The sequence below is a fragment of the Perna viridis genome, chromosome 9 (genome assembly GCF_037379345.1).
Source record: "Perna viridis isolate PV_CMFRI_1.1 ecotype Kerala chromosome 9, ASM3737934v1, whole genome shotgun sequence".
In the NCBI taxonomy this organism is placed as follows: Eukaryota; Metazoa; Mollusca; class Bivalvia; order Mytilida; family Mytilidae; genus Perna; species Perna viridis.
In genome coordinates, this window is record NC_142453.1 from 43,642,709 (window position 1) to 43,663,155 (window position 20,447).

The window sequence follows — 20,447 nt, forward strand, 5'->3', positions numbered from 1 at the left end:
CTTAACACAGATATGAATTTGAATTGCTAAAATTGCTTGACACTTCTAAGGTTTCTTACTGAAAGGAGAGAAGTAAAACAAATTTCAATTGGATATAAACCTATTATGGAGACCAACGAAAATCCTGATAAAAGGGTCAAAGAACCCTTATAATCAATTGTTAGTTGAAATTAAATATTTTACTTTGGACCGTGATGTGAACTAATTTGAATAAAATATACTTTAAAAAAGGGAAAATTTTGGTAACTACTTTTTGAAAGAATAATCAAGGGAACCAAGGTTATAGCGGTAATCCAGGGACCAAGACCAGACATGAAAAAACTCTCATACACAACAAATTACAGATTATCATACACAAAGTAGGTAGCACCTTAATGTCTCCTTAAAATCATCAAGAAAAAATAAAATACTGCATAATTCCAGGGTTAATTCCCATCCCAGCTTCCTGTTGTGATATAAAACCTTATGGTACTATCTCAAACTCAAGTAATTATTTGTAAACCAGAACAATATTTGTTTATGGTCCATCATTTCTTAACTATTCAGACCTGTTTACCCAAAATTTTAATCATTCCATGATTTTGGATTTAATGCTTCAAAAATTTCCAATAATAAGCTTCAACATCTCTTAGCTTTGTATACTAGGTTTTCTTTTCCATCTTAAAATCTGAAATGTGTAATTGCCAGTGATCCATACAAAGCGGAGAAAAAAGTAGGAAACATTTTTTTTTGTTTTACAATGTCCAGTCCCCTTTAATATGGAGTTCAAAAGAACACACACAAAGAAAACATATCTCATCTTGATAAAAATATACAAAAAATGAAATCATTCTACCTAGCAGAGACTGAAAAAAAAAGTTCCTCAAATTCAAATATCACCAATCACCAAAAGTGCCCCAGATACCCCTGAAAAAATGATATTTCATGGAATATTAGTAATGAAGTTTCCATTAAAGGTATGCACTGGAAACAGTCAGGACAGACAGGCTGAAAGCTAAATTATATTCTTCCTCACTTACCTCATAAACTTTCAACTGTGGAAGTTTGATAAAATTCTATGAAGGCATTCAAAAGTTATGCCTTGGCAACTAATAGTCGGCCCAAATATTCTTTTGCATTAACAAGAGTTGGCAATAGTAGCCTGCCTGCCAGCCCGAGACTGGCTATTTTTTAGCAGGACTGGCTAATTATAGCAAAAATTTAAATAGCCTTATAGTAAATATATTGAAATATTGTATTCAGGACTGGCTAGAATTTGAGTGAGTTTCCTACTCCAGCATTAAGTACATGTGACCTTGACCTTTGGCCTACTGACCCTCAAATCAGTATTTTCCTTTCCACATAAGCTTCCAACTGTGCAAGTTTGAAAAAAGTCTATGAAGGGTTTTAAAAGTAATGCCTTTGAAATCAATTCCCCCACAAAGGAGCATCTTCATAATCAAAGGACATAGTTGACAATTAAGTTGACCCATTTCATTGCTTTAATACATGTAAAAACATGAATTTACAGCTAGTGGTGTTCTGATAATGATTTTCCATCATATCAATATTAAATATCAATGACTGTTTGGTGTAAAATTATTTTTCAGCTGACTGGGTTATTTTGGTAAATGGCTGTTAAACTGAGTCACATTTATGATAAATGTGAATGCTGAATAAGAAATTTAAAAAGAAAAGAATGTCTTACAGAAATGTGAACAATGACACAAATGCCACCACCAACAAAAAATGTCAAATTTTCATTTAAACATAAAATCCTTATTGTTATAGATCATTTATATATTTATATCCTATATGGAACCCCTAGACCTATATCACATACCTTATATGCACCCCTTCACATGGAGTATGGTTAAAATATATAACATAATGAACATGCTGTATCAACCCTCGACCTATATCACCCTACGAGCTGGTGACCCTTGGGATGATATAGGAGTCTCAGGGTGATACAGTATGTGATACAGATTTTGACATGTAACATTGACATTGTAATATTCAGTATATATAACTTTGGAGGACAACAATAGAATTAATCAGAAACCACACATCAGTTGTTCAATGCAGTATAATTTTAGAAGATCAAAGAAATATTATACCCAGTTGTTTTAAATGTGTATTTTAATCATCAACATAGTACAATATAAAAATTTAACATCAACATATCATTAAGTATCATCAAACATGTCTTCTTTCTTGACTGCTTCCCTGCTTGCCTTGATCAAAGCTCGTACCCTGCTTAACATGTACTGAAAAAGAAACACCAGTTAAATTTGTTAACTTTTACAAATGAAGACAAGTGTAGCTACTTTGTTAAAAAAAACAATAAAATCTGTTATATACTCTTAAAACAGAAATGTTGAGGGAAAAAATTACAAAAACAATGGTCTAACTAAATTGAATGACAAAATAAACCTTCTACATCAATTTTACAAAACACCTATCTTACTACCCTTTTTGCAGAACAGTAAGGACCAATGATCCCATTTAAAAAAGCAAGCTTCATCTAGTAGCAAGAAACAATACATAATAATATCATTTGGTTCAATTAAAATTATTAAACAGAAAGAAACAAATTTACTACCTCAAAGACAACAGCAGGATCATAATATGACTGCATTTTTTTCAGGTTGTATAAATATGGGTTTTACAATAAAGAATGGAGAAATAATTTAATAGGCTGAAGGAGAATTGGTTTTTCTCATGAAACCTGTAGAAAACTCAGAAATGTAAAATGGCGGGAAAACAACAGAAATTTCATCATCACTGGTGGTTAAGAAGTCATGTGCATTGATAATTACCGGCTTAGAATGGGAAAAACAATTAATATGTCAAAGTGAGACCATTAGTGAGTTCTTTGTTCAGTAAATTGCCAAATGAAAGAAATCCACTGTTAAGGGTTTATTGACAAGTTTTAGCTATCAAAAAATCATTGGAACTAAACCAGTTCAAATAAAAGAATCTCAGAATCTCAGTGAGCATGCTCAGATACACCATATTGGACATCCATCCATGAAGAACAGTGTCCCTCAATGTTTTTTGAGATATCAAGTCCCACTCAAGCTTTTAAGAGGACATGTACTTACACTTAAAAAGAAATGTCATACATTCGGGTTAAGGGCCTAAACAATGTTATACAAAATATCCAGGCTTTCAAAAAGAGAAATAGCCAATCTGAAGAGTTGTAACATATCTACAAACATAGATATTATCTACTTACATTGGAGACATTTTTAGAACTATCTGTGGAAATTGCACTGTTACTGTCATCATCCGCCACTGGCTGTGAGATTCTTGAGGACCTACAAAATAGTCAAACCACTGACATGCACTAGATTTAAACAATAATATTTGTTCTTACTCATCAAAAACATGTTCATAGGAAGCCACATGTTTGTAAATTAGCTGCAGAACATAAGAATATTGTTAATTTATAGTCAGACCTACCATGGGAGAGCAAAATCATAGTCACATAACTCGTCTTTCTACACAAGTTATTTAACAAAAAAATGCACTACATACGGATATTTATTACAGTTTTTTTAAAACAGATAAATACTTATGAATACAAGTGGTCCCATGTACCTCCTGTAGTTAATAGTAAGCTTTAACACATTAATATACCTACACATTAGAGGTAGTTAATGGACTAGCTGATAGTCTCTGTCGTATACTGTCTAATATACCTACACATTAGAGGTAGTTAATGGACTAGCTGATAGTCTCTCTCTCGTATACTGTCTAATATACCTACACATTAGAGACAGTTAATGGACTAGCTGATAGTCTCTCTGTCGTATACTGTCTAATATACCTACACATTAGAGGTAGTTAATGGACTAGATGGTAGTCTCTCTCTCGTATACTGTCTAATATACCTACACATTTGAGGTAGTTAATGGACTAGCTGATAGTCTCTCTCTCGTATACTGTCTAATATACCTACACATTAGAGACAGTTAATGGACTAGCTGATAGTCTCTCTGTCGTATACTGTCTAATATACCTACACATTAGAGGTAGTTAATGGACTAGATGGTAGTCTCTCTCTCGTATACTGTCTAATATACCTACACATTTGAGGTAGTTAATGGACTAGCTGATAGTCTCTCTCTCGTATACTGTCTAATATACCTACACATTAGAGACAGTTAATGGACTAGCTGATAGTCTCTCTCTCGTATACTGTCTAATATACCTACACATTAGAGACAGTTAATGGACTAGCTGATAGTCTCTCTGTCGTATACTGTCTAATATACCTACACATTAGAGGTAGTTAATGGACTAGATGGTAGTCTCTCTGTCGTATACTGTCTAATATACCTACACATTAGAGGTAGTTAATGGACTAGCTGATAGCCTCTCTCTCGTATACTGTCTAATATACCTACACATTAGAGGTAGTTAATGGACTAGCTGATAGCCTCTCTCTCGTATACTGTCTAATATACCTACACATTTGAGGTAGTTAATGGACTAGCTGATGGTCTCTCTCTCGTATACTGTCTAATATACCTACACATTAGAGGTAGTTAATGGACTAGCTGATGGTCTCTCTCTCGTATACTGTCTAATATACCTACACATTAGAGACAGTTAATGGACTAGCTGATAGTCTCTCTCTCGTATACTGTCTAATATACCTACACATTAGAGGTAGTTAATGGACTAGCTGATAGTCTCTCTCTCGTATACTGTCTAATATACCTACACATTAGAGGTAGTTAATGGACTGGCTGATAGTCTCTCTCTCGTATACTGTCTAATATACCTACACATTAGAGGTAGTTAATGGACTAGCTGATAGTCTCTGTCGTATACTGTCTAATATACCTACACATTTGAGGTAGTTAATGGACTAGCTGATAGTCTCTCTCTCGTATACTGTCTAATATACCTACACATTAGAGGTAGTTAATGGACTAGCTGATAGTCTCTCTCTCGTATACTGTCTAATATACCTACACATTAGAGGTAGTTAATGGACTAGCTGATAGTCTCTCTCTCGTATACTGTCTAATATACCTACACATTAGAGGTAGTTAATGGACTAGCTGATAGTCTCTCTCTCATATACTGTTTAATATACCTACACATTAGAGGTAGTTAATGGACTAGCTGATAGTCTCTCTCTCGTTTACTGTCTAATATACCTACACATTTGAGGTAGTTAATGGACTAGATGGTTGCCTCTCTCTCGTATACTGTCTAATATACCTACACATTTGAGGTAGTTAATGGACTAGCTGATAGTCTCTCTCTTATACTATCTAATTCTTCTGAGCTCTCATCATAGACTTTAACTGGTTTAGATTTTCTAGATGGAGATCTGTTAATCATAATCAATGTATTGGAAAAGCATGAGCAGAATAGAATGATTAAATAATCATGGATGTCCTGGTCATGCTATTGTAAAGAGAAATTTTGACACTTTAAATATACTTATTTTTACCGTTTTAATTTTCAATATTTTTGTGGTGGACAGAAAACCAAGGAAAAAAGTACCTGGTGATTTTTTTTTAACTATACAACATTTATCATTTTTAGATACCATGAAAACTAATACCTGCAAATATGTTCACTTAACAGAATCTGCAAAAATAGCAACCGCAAACAATAATATGTTGCTTTGGTAAGCCTTTTTTTATTTGTTATCATCTTCATGCATAGAGAACAAACAATTAAATGAGTTGGTTACATCTCTAAGTAACATTATAACTTTAATGTTTTATACCAATGTTTAAAGTTTCTATTGTTACAAATATTTAAACAGTTAACTAACCTTGATTTAGTCCTTGATCTTTTCTTCTTTTTGGACTTTTTGGAAGGTTTTACAGGTGAATCTGACCTTCTTAATGATGGTGACCTTGAGCTTTTATATGTTGGTGACCTTGACATTCTAGAAGATTTAAATCTACTGGGAGATCGAGATTCTGACCTGCAAAAAAAATAAATACATGAATAACACAGATTTGTAACTCTCTTAAGCAAATTAAGCACCATTGATCACATTAATTCATATTTCTATCCAAACAAGCAATAATTATTTAACAAAATCAATGTAGAAAAATGTTCATTAAGAGAAGCTAAATTCAGTTAAAATTGTGTTACCCAAACATACCAGGAATCTACTTTGCTTGACCAATTATTTGACTATTTCTTACCACCTAGGGCAAATGGTATTTTGGTGAGGAAAAAACATTAATTATGTCCCACTTCATAATTGGCAAGTAGAAAATATAGTTCTCTGAAAGGATTTGTTAAGTTTTGAAAACAGATTCAAGGGAAGTTAGGTTCAATTAGAGCTTTTCTGTGGAAACGTAATTTATACAAAACTCCTAGAACACTTCCTGTATGCCACATACACAGTGGAGTAAAGATGCAAGTAGTTGAAATTTAAAGTAACTCATAAGATGAATTAAGCACAATTGGTATATTTCCCTTTAAAAATCAAGTTTTGTACTGTCAATTCAGAAATTCTTCTGTTCAGTAATATTTGTGATTTGTTGTTTTAACAAAAAATGTAATGTCCATTTTTTTAATTTATAATTTTGAAGGAACTATCACATTTGAAATGTAAAAATAATCCATAATGTGACTTCAGTTAATCACATTTTCCACAATAAAAACTTAGCAATAATTTCTGAATATACAGCAGTAGGAGGCAAGCAAATTTTAGAATTAGTTCATTACCTCTTGTTGTAAGCACTTGGTGGTGAGGGAGATCTACGTTTTCTAGGAGACCTTGATCTAGAACGAGACCTCTTAGACTTTGTTCTTCTTGGTGACTTTGACCTTGACCTGGAGTATTTTGACCTTGACTTTTTAACCTTTTTAGCTTCAGGTTCTTCATCAAATGATACTGGGGTATGTGAACGACTTCCACTTGGTGTAGAATTATCTGAAAAACAAAACTGGATGAAAATTAAATGAACTCTATGTAGAATGGTTCTCCAGATGGCATTAGATTAATACAATATCAATAAGGCTTACAAGTAAAAATGTGTGAATGGGAGAAACTACTGTGAAAGTACTTTAATTCGTGGATACCATTTTTCATGGATTAGGGAAGATACACAAGTTCATGGAATCTTAAATTAGTGGTTTTGTGATTTTCAGTAATCAATGTCCTTTACGTTGGGAATCAAATTTTGTGATCAGGCTCACCCTTGAAAATTGGTAACCCACAAACAATAGTACTTTCACAATATTACAGTGCATACAATGATGACAATCAGGGATAGAGTTGGTTTTTCATCATTTAAAAATTTATCACTACCTCTTAAAACTCTTAACTTGACAATTGATGAGAAAATTTAAATTGTCTACCATTCCATAGGTATTTAAATTTTCATTTCAATCACCCAGTTGACTACCTAACGAAGTTCATCATTTAACAGTCATTTAATCAAAAGTAGATCAACTCTTTTTCAACATCCAACTTTTAAACATCATCACTGTACGTGTTATGACAAATTTAAATATTCCTAAAATGTTTCAGTGAGAAATTTCTAAGGGTTATTCAATAAAAATGTGTGTCCAGGGGGCAGAATGAGCATGATATTCAGTGGTTCCACCAACATGTTAAAATTAACATGCAATACATTTGTCTTCATGAGAAAAATTCAATTTATCTCCTACCAACACATTAATAAATCAACCGAGTTCTACCCCACCTCCATACCTCCAGAGACATTTTTATCTTGAATAACCCTAAGGAGAAAAATAATCATACCTTTGCCATCATCATTAGAACCTTTGGCAGATTTGAGCATATTTATAAACATGGCTGCCTTTCTCTTCCTCTCTGCTTGTATCTGTTTCTCTCTGCTGGCTTTAGATAACTTATCTCTGGCAGCCTGAGCTAACTTGTCTTTCAGTTTTTCTTCAGCTGAAAATATCAGAAATTTGTCAATACCATTGATGTTAAAACTGATTCTGTCAGCATAAAGAAAGAACAGGTTTCTTAAAAAGTGTCACTGTGAAAACAAGATTTTTTATATCATGAGTCCATCCAGTATTTTCCATTTAACAAAATGGGTCAAAGATAGAAATGGCTGAGTTGCCATAAAATACACCAATTTGGTAAACAGGAAGTAGAAATGCAACAGACCTGAAAATGCTTCCCATTAAAGCATGTAAAGGGAGCTGCCAATACCCCTACATATTTAAAAAATTGCTTTTCATCTTAGAAACTAGTGTTTTTATGCTATGCTTTGATACAAGGGTTGAAAAAATGTAACTTATGGTGTGGACCTATGTTGTTGTCAGCTAAGAAGTCCATAGCAACCAATTATGCTGATTTTTTGCAAAGTTAACAAAACAATCATTGAACAGATTCATGTGTGAATATGGCTCTTGCCATCACAAAGAATGGAATATATTTTTATAAGCTAAATATTTGTGCAGGTTACATGTAAAATAGTTCACCGGGCAACTTTTAAGTGCACAATAAGCAATGGTTTAATAACCTTCGACCTAGAGTGGGCTTTTCAGCATTTGGATATCAGTTCATTCAGATTTCTGAGATTTTTCATGCAATGAGCTTCAAATGCCCTATTTTGGCATAAAACCTGTGTTAAAAGCTTACAAAACCCTAAATTTAGGGTTTATAAGTACATATGGGTTATCATTTTGTATGTTTTAAGTGGCAATTTTCATTTAAAAGATGATTATAGCAAAACAAGTGAAATTCATATCTACACTTAGGTATAAGGAAAATTCTCCACTAATGAAGAGGAGATAGCTTAGTATGAGAATGCCTCTAAAATTGTTATCAATTGTCCAATTATGATAAATTTGGTATCATTTTATTCATAATAAAGTAAGCTTTCAAAAAATTACTAGAAAATTACAATATTTAATATTGCATTCTGCTTAAGCCAGCACTCCACATTTTAGTTTAGTTTCGCACTTTTGGCTAGGGATAAAAAATGACATAAATAGAAACCGGTGGTTGCTATAGTGATTGAAAATGAAGAATCTATTGTTGATAAAACATTTTCCGAAAAAAGGGGACTTTTAAAGGTATTTTGCAATGTTTTATATATTTTCAATGTTGAAGGGGCTTTTTTTCAATGACAATTTGACTTCATTGTGAAAGTGAAAGTAAGTCAATTTTTTACCATGCTAAATTTGATAAGTGGATTACAAAGTGAAATAGGTCAAAATCTACCCGGCGATGCCTATATGAGGATGGGGTTTTCGAAAATGTTTTATCAACAATAGATTCTTCATTTTCAATCACTACAGCAACCACCGGTTTCCATTTATGTCCTTTTTCATCCCTAGCCAAAAGTGCGAAACTAAACTAAACTGTGGAGTGCTGACTGATATGAAACCCCATACTTAAAGTTACATACCAAATATCTAGTGGCTGTGATTTACATTTGCTGAGAAAAATGTTGAAAAAATATTTTCCCCGGCCAACCTCCTACCCCCCACCTGGTATTCACCATTCAATAAGCAGTTTTGCACGAGCTAATAGTAAATAAATAATAACAACTAAGATGGCATCATATTACCATGGAAATGGACATAGTATTGCTATATTTACTGCAAGTCAATCTGATTAACTTAAAAGAAAAGATTTTGTCTTAACTAAAACCATCTATCAATACAAGAGAATTATCATGTGACTTACAGTGACCTAAATATTACTCGTTACACATAAATTTATACTTTCCTACAAGATCTTGTTTCACATACCAAGTTTCTTCTCTGATATTTCAGGGAGTTTATCATCAGAGGACACCCTACTGAGTTCTCCATCTACAGGTGTTGATGTCCCTGACTTCATCAATCTGTCTCTAATTCTGTCTGAATCTAACCATGGACAAATAACATCATTTTATACAGGTTTTCCCAAATCATATCATGATGAGCCAAAATGGTTTTCAAATGACTACTGGCTGTTAGAGGAATAATGCATTTTCAAACTGTATTGACATACTTTTCATTTTAAGGAAAATTCCGTAAGAAAACAACCAGAAAACATATAATTTCCTGCAAAATCTGTTTTGTACTAATCCTGAGAAAAAACTTTGTAAACTGTGATAGTGAGAGCATATTAAGACATAAGGGTATGTCGAGGTTTAACTATAAATAATGCATCCATGGTGTTTAAATCCAATCGGAAAAATTAAGAGAAGGGGCACAAAAAATTCAGAAATATTTTTTTCATGGGAATATAAACAATAAATAATTTCCTAGTTTTCATGGTCTTAGAAACATCACAATATTTTCTAAGTTTACATGGTATTAAAACCAACACAATGATTTCTAAGTTTTAGTAACCAGGTATTTGACATCATTATGACTGTACAATACATACCTTCCTCCCCACTACTATCATGGTCAAATAACTTCTTTTTCTTTTCCCCAGTAACTACACCATCTTGATCTTTAGTTTTGTTCTTTATTGAGAAACTTAGCTTGGCTGGTTTATCTTGTTCTTGTTTTTCTCTTTCTTTCAAAACTTCCTGAATAAAGTTGGTATATCTTAAGTTATAATGCATCTTTTTTTCTCTCAACTTTTGGCATTGCAATCATATATCAAACCAATGCAAGAAAAAGTATTCACATCTGTAGACATTTTGTTTATCTTGGCAGATGTTTGGTTTAAATCCAAATGCAAAATTAACAAAACAAGTTGTTTTGTTTTGTGGGATTAAACACAAAATGTACAACTTTTATGGGCATTGCCCAGATATGGTCCATACAAAAATAAAAATTCATTAGAGAAACAGCAAGCCTTTCTGTAAAAAATTGTAAAGTAAAATTAGTCGTAAGTTATGATGTCATAATAGATCAAACCATTTTGAAGTAATAAATTACGACTAATTTTAACTCTTACAATTTTTTTGTGTAAAGGGCTGCAATATCTTATACTGCCGTTTGTGTTGAACTACAATAAATTTTATTTAAATATGCACTGTAAGCCTGGTGCTTTAAATTTGAAAGTTGAACTCTCAAGGAAAGAAATGGTGTATCACACTGGATGCAGTGTAAGATTCTGTTTCTGTAAAATGTAGATGTGTTTTACATATCAAAAATGATTTGTTATTAATTAACAACATAAACTTGCATGTTCTGTTGTTCTAGGTAAACCCCCATTAATGCAGGAAATTTATATTGTACAGCAACCAAAATTGTTTACAACCTATGCCCAATCTATATAAAGCAATACACCAAATTTAAAATCTATCCTTCTTCTCTATCATCTCATATAGTAAAATTTTAAAGTCCTAGAAAACAGGGACTTGATATGGTACAGCAATCCAAAATCACTTACAATGTATGCCCCATCTATATACAGTCAAATTTTAAATCAATCTATCCACTAGGAGCCAAGATTTTTGTGACTAAAATTTTCTCTATCACACCATTGGGAGTTGAGATAATTGTGATGAAATTGGGAAGAAATGACAGATGGACAAGGTGATTCCAATATACAACCCACTTGCTGAGTGGGGGTATAATAAAATAATTCAAGTCCTATACATACAAAAAGTTAAATTTGATTGAAAACACAAACTAAAACAAATGTATAAGGTTGTTTAACTAGTTCTTCATGAAAAATGTTTATATAAACCTCTATAAATATCTTCTTTTTAGAGTTGTAGTATCTGAAGTATGAATGCCAAGGCTGTAGAAATTCAAATCTTGGATCATTTTTACTTCTGACGACAATCTCAAACTCGACACCATTTTTGGCGACATACATGGCCATACGATCTATAATTGGTTGTATATCTGGTGGTGGTGGTATAATCCTTGGTTCTAAGGAGGGTCCTATCAACTGTGAAGGCTGAACACTGGGAAAATTAGCAAGATAAATAAGTAAAAGAATGTTAACTATGTAAAGTTTTTCACAGTTCATGCAACAGAATATTGCCTTCCATTATTTGTTTTATGTCGTAAAAAGGATCTTGGGAGTTTATCCAGACCTTTTTTTCACAAATCAACAAACCAAGCAGAAACTTGCAAAACCAAGTGAAAGTATAAAAGAAAAAAATAAGGTCAAGAGCCTGAATGGCTTTTAGTTCAATGTATACAGAATAATGTTCTAGCAAAACTTTCTTCAGTGTCTTTAAATTATTTATTTTCCACTATATTTTTCGTTCAAAATCTACTCTTTAGAATCCTTACACAATATACTAATCTTACCTCTGTGGTTTCTCCTCAACCTCTTCCTGTTGTAATACCTGTTGTTGTAAATGAGGAGGTAACAATGGTCCCACTGGCTCCGTACCTGGAGGGGGTGGCTGGTTAGATACAGGGAGGGTCACTGGTTCCAGCCCAGGAGGGGGAGGCACACCAGGTGCCCCATGATGATAGTCCATAGACTGTACTATGGAGGAGCTAGTGTCTGGTGGAGGTGGCGTGTTACTTTGGGAATGTGGTGAGTATCTTCCTGAGTCATGTTGAGGCTGAGGTGAGTTACTGAAATATATGATTATTATTGTTATCAACATAATGTTCCTGAAGTGTATAACCAAAGGATGAAAAAAATTCCAATATCCCTAAAGCTATGGACAGTTGTACCCTAACAAAATGACTACATATTTCTGTGTGTGTCATCAAGTTCTCTGATGAATGAGACACTAGGAACAACAGGAAACAAATGTAGAGAAATTATAAATAAATATATAGTAATACAAAGAATAGTAACAGAGAAGTCCAGATTTGTGAAAATGGAAGTCTGTGAATTGATGGAAAAATCAAATCTCTGAACAGTTTAAATCATTTTTCCCAATTTGTTACAGGGTAGTTCAACTCCTGGCACAAATATTTCAGAAGATACTAACCTGTTTCTTTCTGATTCTGGTACAGTTTTCTTAAATTTGCTGATCAGTTTTCCATATGGTGTGTCATGTATGGCAACTGCTGGCATCTTTACTGCTGGAGCTATATTCAAGGTTGGGTTTAATGTCACAGTTGCTGGTTTAACCAAACTTGGGTGAAGGTATCCATGGTGACTATGACCTTCATCATCTAATAAAATAAAACCATTCGCTATGAAATGTTATGTTTAGGGAATTGTAATCAAGTCAGGCTAAAATTTTACAAAGATGGAATGATTTCTTTGTTTTTTTCATATTTGTAGTAATTTTTATAAACCAAGTTTTTATATGATAGTTGTCAAAATATTGGCTATAAACAAGATAATCCAAAATACAGCACCATTAGCCTTTGTGTGTTTAGTAATGTACAATTCCATAGTATACTAATTATAGTAATTTTAAAAAAATAAGTTTCTATAAGATGCCAAGATATTGGCTAAAAAGATGTTCCCAAATACAGCTGCATTAGCATTTGTATGTTCAGTTATGTACAATTTTAGTTAAGACATCTTGCACAATGAGATTAATTATAAAATTGATTGGGAACGTACAACGAGTTACAGTTTATAATCATTTGTATGGAATTTTATTATTGGTGATTTCATGCAATTTGACATGGAAACCATACCTTTACCATCATCTTGGTCATCCTCCTCTTTGGCTTCTTTAGGTTTATATTTCCCTGACTTGATCATGCTGACCATATGTTTGTAATAATGATTCAATGGATCTTCAAAATGTAAGAACTCGAACTGTGGATTCTTGGATTGTTTTGTCTTTATAATTATCTCCATCTGCATTCCATGTGCAGCAATAAACTTGGCTGTCTTTTCTATAATGGCATGTTGTTTCTCTGTGTCAGGCTGAACGAGAAAGTAAAAAGATAAAAATATGGATATGGAAAAAGATTCTATACATTAAATATTTAAATGTTATTTTTTTTTTTTTTAAATGACTTGAAGGTATAGCGTGAAGCCCCTTTTTGTTGATGTTAATCATGTAATCAGAGAGTACTATGAGCTCTATGGCAATATGCATGTGCAAATTAGTGGGAGTGAAGAATCATAACACAAAAATACATCATCCAGAGATGATTAGATATGTCACAGAAACCTATGCAATGCTTACTCCTTTTTTATGACATTATATACTTTCAAGAATTTAAATCCCAAACAAGTTATTGACGTTACACAAGTCTGTAAAATGCTATATGGCTGGCCTAAAACTATATTGAACCAGTGGGTAGGGCTTCAGTTAGGCATTTAAAATTAAAATACTGTGACATTACATATCAACAAAGACTAGTGCCAAGATATTTATAACCACCTGTTTTCAAGACTATGGTATTGTTATATTTACTTACAACAGCTATATCTGCTGGAACCTGTAGTTCTTCAGGAACTTCAAACACTGTTTCTTCAAGGGCTAAAAAAATGCATATAAATATGTACTTGTAATTAAATAACTATTTCACTTAATTTTCCAGTTTATTTTACTTTTTACACTGTTTTGCTTTCTTTATCGTTTAACATCAATATTGTCCTATTTTGATTATTATTTAAAGGATAGCATTATCTATAAAAACAATCAATATCATTAAGCATATGATTTTTGTCTAGCTTCAATACTTGATATACATTATTTCTTTTATAATAAATACTGTAAATTTAAAAAAACAAGAAAAAGTGTTAATGTAACACAAGGATTTGGCTCTACTTACAATACATCACATCTTTAAATCAAGTACTCCAATTTTAAAACTGAAAGATAGGCCAACAAGTGGCTCCCAGGAGCCGGAATTGCTCACCTGGTTGAATTTTGCCTTTCAAGGTCAATAAATTAAACAAGAAATTGTCCAACAATTCTGACTCAAGAAAACTTTGATAGGACTTATCTATCATAAGGATCACTTCTGTAAATGAAAGTCTAAATCTATTATAGTTTTCAAGACATTGGATGAAAACTGTAAAAAAAAAAAAAAAAAAAAAAACCTGTCATTTTCCCCTGTCAAGGGCAATAACTCTTATAAGAAGGCATCTGACAAATTTATGCCTGACGACTTTTGTAGTCCTAAAAATAAGGATCATTTCAGCTATTGAAAGAATTTGGCTAAACCTAACTGTTTTGGAGATATATATGAAAAACTACCGTCTGACCCCTATGTTCTACTTTTAGTAACAGTGGCCATGTTTTTCGACAGATCAAAAAACCCTACTTCTATTCTAAGCAGGATACCCCAAGGAACACTTATACAGAGTTTTGTTTCAATTGGTAAAATAGTGTCAGGGAGAAGATTTTTGAAAGAAATAACATTATAAATAGCAAAAAACTTTGAAAAAGGGCAATAACTCCAACATGGCTTAGGTCTCACTAACCACTTCCAGGTCAAATGGCCACCCAACTATGTAGTACCAAAAACACACTGAACCTAGACATATGCATTGTAAGTGCATTATTTGTGTGTATTATGATTAAAAGTAATCAAAATATAAAGTTATAATACCATGTGACCCTACCTGCTGCAGCATTGGCTGTCTGCATGTAGTCTTGTTGATGTTGGTGATCATAACTGAATCCTACAGCATTAAAACCTTCAGATAACGACTGGTAATATCTCTTCCATTCTTCCTCTGTAATAACAATGGATTTATAATTATTGCATAATATGAGTTATCTCCCTTTATCATAAAAATTTTGTGGAGTCAGTTCTGGTCTTTTCCTGGTTGTTTAATCATGTTAATTACGATTTTTTAGTTGTGCGCACGGTCCACCTAAAATTGCTGGTCTGTAAGACATTATCAGGTAAAAAAAACTTCAAGAATTAGAAAATGTGTGTCAGACTGAATAATTGGCTTATTTCATGTGTACATGACTATAATGAGTAAAAATGTGTGTATTGGTAGTGGATCACAAGTGATTGATGAAATCTTGTACATGTAAATTGAAGTAATTAATGGTGGCATGATAGCTTTTTAAACACTTAGAAAATAAGATCCAAATAAACAATTTCTGTATACATAAGACATTTACCAAAATGGGTAACTAAAGGGAATATGGGTGGGACTGTAAATTGAATCCTATATTTGTATATTGCTATTTTCAGAATGGCAACTGTTTTAACCTTGGCAACAACATGACGTGTAGATGCTAGGCCAACATTTTTTTTATAATCTGTTTTACGGGACTGCCAACCCTATTTCAGCCAAAAATAAAATAAAAATAACAGTATGTGAATGTTGTTTTATTTTTGTAAATTCTGCTGACTCTTGGAATATTTACAAGAAAATCCCATGCTAAAAATAAAAGAATATAGATCGCAAGTTTTCATTGAACAAGTAAAAAAGAAACAACCAATAAGCGATCATTTTATTTTAGTAAGCTATCAGAAGCTCTCTGCATTTATCATTAGTTAATGAAAAACACTGAAGGTCAATGGCCGACCACAACAACAATGCATTTGAGGGTCGGCCTACGATTATTTCAAACTCGTTTTTATTGGGGAATACAGAAAGGTGAATCTTTCTCTATCCGTCAATGAAATAATTGATGAGATTGTCAATGAGAAAGCTGTGGTTGTCATAACAAAGGTGTCCTGCCATGGTCCGATGAATATTTTTATTATGCAAACAGCTTCACAAGGATTAATATATTTAACTCCACAATTATGAAATAAATGCTTATTAACCAAACAACATTCTCGTACACTGCCCAACACACCAGCGGGCAATATTAGCTTAAAAGTTGTGTCTAAATCTCAACGTATCTTGTAACACAGTAAAAATGTTCTGCGCAAAAATTATTTTTCAAAGCAAGAGTTGTTCAACATCCCACCTCTGCAATTGATACTGATGTAGCCAACTATTTCAATCCCAATTACAAATTCAAAATAATCATCTTATCTAGAAAACACTCCTATCTAACAACCAAGAGATAAGATTATCTTCTATGGATAAATCAGAGGAATCACATTTACATACTGTACTGGGTAAACATCCTGCCTATAATTACCATTTTATCTGGCTTGGATAGCTGATGATTACTGGTCATTATAATAAATGTACATGTCATTATTGTAAACATCACAGACCTTTTTAAATTAACTATCAAATTACATAAACCAAAGATTGATGGACAACACTGCACATCTCAGCTGCAGCTTTTTATCAAGACCATTTCTCCTACGAATAAAACCATTATCAAAACACATTATATCAATAAGATGCTGACATCCAGTCATACCTAGGACATAATACAAATGTGATTCTCCAACTAACAACGATAACTGATTAGTCACAATAAGATCAAATCAGGTGTGGTTCTGATGTATTTAACTAGGCAAAAATATATTATCAGAAGGGTCGAAATGTTTACAAATGACTTGAAATACACATCCAAAACATTTCGGAAATGTAGCCAAAAACTTAAAAAGGAGTACAGATGTATCTACCCATCAAAAATATTTTATACATCTTTTCAAAAGTTTAAATTTTTGTGTATTCTCTGTTTCATTGTAAAAACAGTATTAATAATTAAAGAAGTGAAATGTATATTAAAATTGGGTATCAAAAGCTTTTACTTTTCGCACATTAAGAATATATCAAAAAAACAATAAAAATGAAAAACAATTACTTTTATTTTTATTTTTTCCATCGGCTTGCCAAGATTTTGACTTTTATTTTTATTTTTAATTGCTCCCCTCGACCCAATTTTTAAAAAAAAAGTTGGCCTTACTGAACATTGAAAGTTGATAGCATGGAGCAACTGCTCCTTCTTATATAAACTTTGGAAACTTGTTGATGAGGTTGTTAGAACAACTTTCCTGTCTATTGTTTGCCATTACCTTCGTACATCTTTTTCTCTGCCATGTCATGTTTGAGCTCAAGGTAACGCTCCTCATCACAAAGTGTTTCTAACTGTTGTTCATCATCGGACAGTTTGGTGGCCTTAACTCGACTGGCATCATAAGTCGATAGGTCAAACAGGTGACCTCTGCCATCATACCTGAAGGTACAGAATTTATACACACAATCACAATATGATCAATAAATTATATACATACTAGATAAACATACACCAGAACTTACAAGACTACAATGTGTGTTCAATAACCTTAAGTATAGCTTATCATAAAAATCATGCAGAGGATGATTCATCATATTGTAGGGCTGTAACCATAAACTTTTTTCTCAAACAATTCATATCAAGATATTGGATCTGCTTGACTACATGTATCACGATACATTTTTAGAGATGTATGCTGCTATGTTTTACAAAACAAAGCCACTTATGCACAAGAAGAAATAAATAGTAAGGATTTTATCCATCATTCCATTTCACCAATAAATCATTTTTTTTCTCAGTCATTAAAATAATTTTAGCCAAAAAAATTTGTAAAACTAACCCTTACTAAGGGGGTTGTCATACCAGCATGGCTAAGGGGTAAGGTTAGTTGAATAACAAGTCAAGAAAACTTACTAACCCCCTGAGTCATGGTGGCATGACTAACCCCCTTAGTACAGTTTTATAAATAATTTTTCTACTTATTTTCTTAAATCCAAAATAATTTCAAATTTAAATAATACATGTACCTTGTTATAACACTAACAAATTTGTTTAAAAACAGCATCGTATGGTAAGTATTGTAAGCGAAAGATGACCAGGAAAAAATCATTATTTATTTCTGCATGAATCTTAGGACTAACTAAACCTTAAATATGATGGATATATACATAAAGGGGTAATGTTAAAAATTGCAGCAAACACTTGTCAATATGAAAGTTTTTTTTTCACAGACTGCACCTTTTCTGTTAATTAGTGGATAATTTTAAATTGACAATAACAATAAAATAATGGGCAACTGATATTTTTGTAACACAAATTGTAGCCTTGCAAAGTGACAACCCAATGGTGACTTAAAAGTTCTTATACCTCATAATTTCTATATGATTTAGTTTTCTTCAGTCTTTATCTTTGTTTCATTCATTTATGGATGGTCAATTAACATGTACATTTCATGCTTGTTGAAATTATCTACCTTCTGTATCAATCATATGTAAATAGTCATCTTGACTAAAATTAAGCTATCTGGACAACACTTTTTACAGAAGTTAAACAACTTCTAAATCACCTTTTATGTTACTTATCTACATGCAAGTGCTTTTCTTTACATGGGAATTAAAAATCTATATTCTATTTGAAAGACACTACATGTGTTAAATGAGAAAAGAACAAGTACAATTTTGTCTGCTTTAAAATCTGATCTTTTTTTAATGTTTTTTTCTTCAAAGATTAACCAAATACAGGATATTCTCTTCCCAAAGTTTCTTGCTTTTTTTGTTTAATATTAAAATTTTGATGACACAGTTTTTCACTTTTTTATATATATATAACATTTCTTTCTATATATTTGACAATTGGCAAGAAAATTTTAGATTTTTTCATTCAAGAATTCAACTGATATTCATGTATTATCTACTTATCTTGAATAATACTTTTAGTGATTTCTTTTTTATAAATTTTTGGTTATGTTATTAGAATTCAGTTGTCATAAAATATACAACCTTATGTTTTCATGTTCATCATGTTCACTAATTATTCTTAGAAAATGTTTTCATACATCTGAATTAATTATAATTGAAATTAATACTAGAAGACAATAACTTAATAGTAAAATTATCAAATTTTAAAAAGAAGGAAAAGAAAATTAAGAATGAATATATATACATAATTGTTAATCAAATTCCTGCTAAATATAGGGTCCATTCAGTGGTTGTTCTGGGATATCATTATCTCAAGTGTTATTGTTACTTCTTGTCTTATTTTCTTAGTATCCCTGACCTATATTTAAAACAACACTTTAAAACATGATGTAATGTACATACATGTAGTTTATGTAATGAAATATTAATTGACTATGTACTTAACCAACTGATTTTACTTCATGTAAAATCATGATTTTGTATAATTACCAACTGAAACACTCTCCATGGGTATATCACCATTTCTTGGTAATCTGAAATCAAAGCATTTTGCAAACAAAACAACAGATACAGACAATGCTAAGCGGAAGTGCTTGAGTTTCCAAAAATAGTCCAAATATCTCTGTACTGTTTCCCACATGGGTCATCCAGAATTCAAGACCTTGAGTCATGAGTTCCGTTATACTGAGCCAAATTCAAGCAAATTTCATGGACAGAAAATATTTGAGATCTGCTATGGTGTATACAACAAATACCTGAAACAAAACCACATTAACGCGTACGCGTCGCGATGAAATCGAGCTAATTTGAGACCTTCAAAGGAGGCAGCTGTTTCTTGAGAACCGACCTGTCAATCATCATTGAGGTATCACCCATCCATGGAATCAGATGTTCTCCTTGATCAATCGACAAAGCTTTATGATCATCTCTGAATAGCTTACAGGCATATCCAAACACTGAAAGTTCTTCTGGCTCCTTTGTTTGTTGACTTTCATCGCCTATGTCCCACAAGAGGGCAGCCATCTTTTCTGAATGTGCGGTGAAGTCAAATTTACTTGAATAGGGCTTAAAATAAAAATGAAAATTAAATGTCAGAAGAATGTGAATGTTTTACAACCTT

At 32.3% G+C, this 20,447-nt stretch overlaps 1 protein-coding gene across 2 annotated transcripts; it reads right to left on the bottom strand.

Moving 5' to 3' along the window:
- Window positions 1-2,103: 2,103 nt before the first annotated feature.
- Window positions 2,104-20,375, bottom strand: LOC148608637 (splicing factor, suppressor of white-apricot homolog). 2 transcript variants are annotated; one of them, XM_088543773.1, is made up of 16 exons: window positions 20,175-20,375; window positions 17,689-17,849; window positions 15,365-15,478; window positions 14,212-14,273; window positions 13,477-13,711; window positions 12,813-12,999; window positions 12,172-12,447; window positions 11,597-11,819; window positions 10,337-10,484; window positions 9,712-9,828; window positions 7,739-7,894; window positions 6,697-6,904; window positions 5,786-5,941; window positions 5,225-5,332; window positions 3,221-3,302; window positions 2,104-2,249 (listed from the first exon to the last, which is right to left on the bottom strand). In XM_088543773.1, exons 1-16 carry the CDS (start codon window positions 20,348-20,350, stop codon window positions 2,169-2,171), a joined length of 2,490 nt encoding a protein of 829 aa, XP_088399899.1. In that variant the 5' UTR covers window positions 20,351-20,375; the 3' UTR covers window positions 2,104-2,168. The 2 variants fall into 2 exon arrangements, with proteins under 2 accessions (XP_088399899.1, XP_088399900.1); XM_088543774.1 differs by lacking the exon at window positions 5,225-5,332.
- Window positions 20,376-20,447: the final 72 nt, after the last annotated feature.

Bases quoted from the DNA above. Each gene is read 5' to 3' on its own strand.
- LOC148608637 (XM_088543773.1), bottom strand. From the start codon at position 20,350: ATGGCTGCCCTCTTGTGGGACATAGGCGATGAAAGTCAACAAACAAAG. The intron at 11,820-12,171 runs GTAAGATTAGTA...TAATTTTCCCAG, and splicing joins GTTGAGGAGAAACCACAGAG to TGTTCAGCCTTCACAGTTGA. The intron at 9,829-10,336 runs GTATGTATTGTA...GTCCATGGTTAG, and splicing joins TGATAGTAGTGGGGAGGAAG to ATTCAGACAGAATTAGAGAC.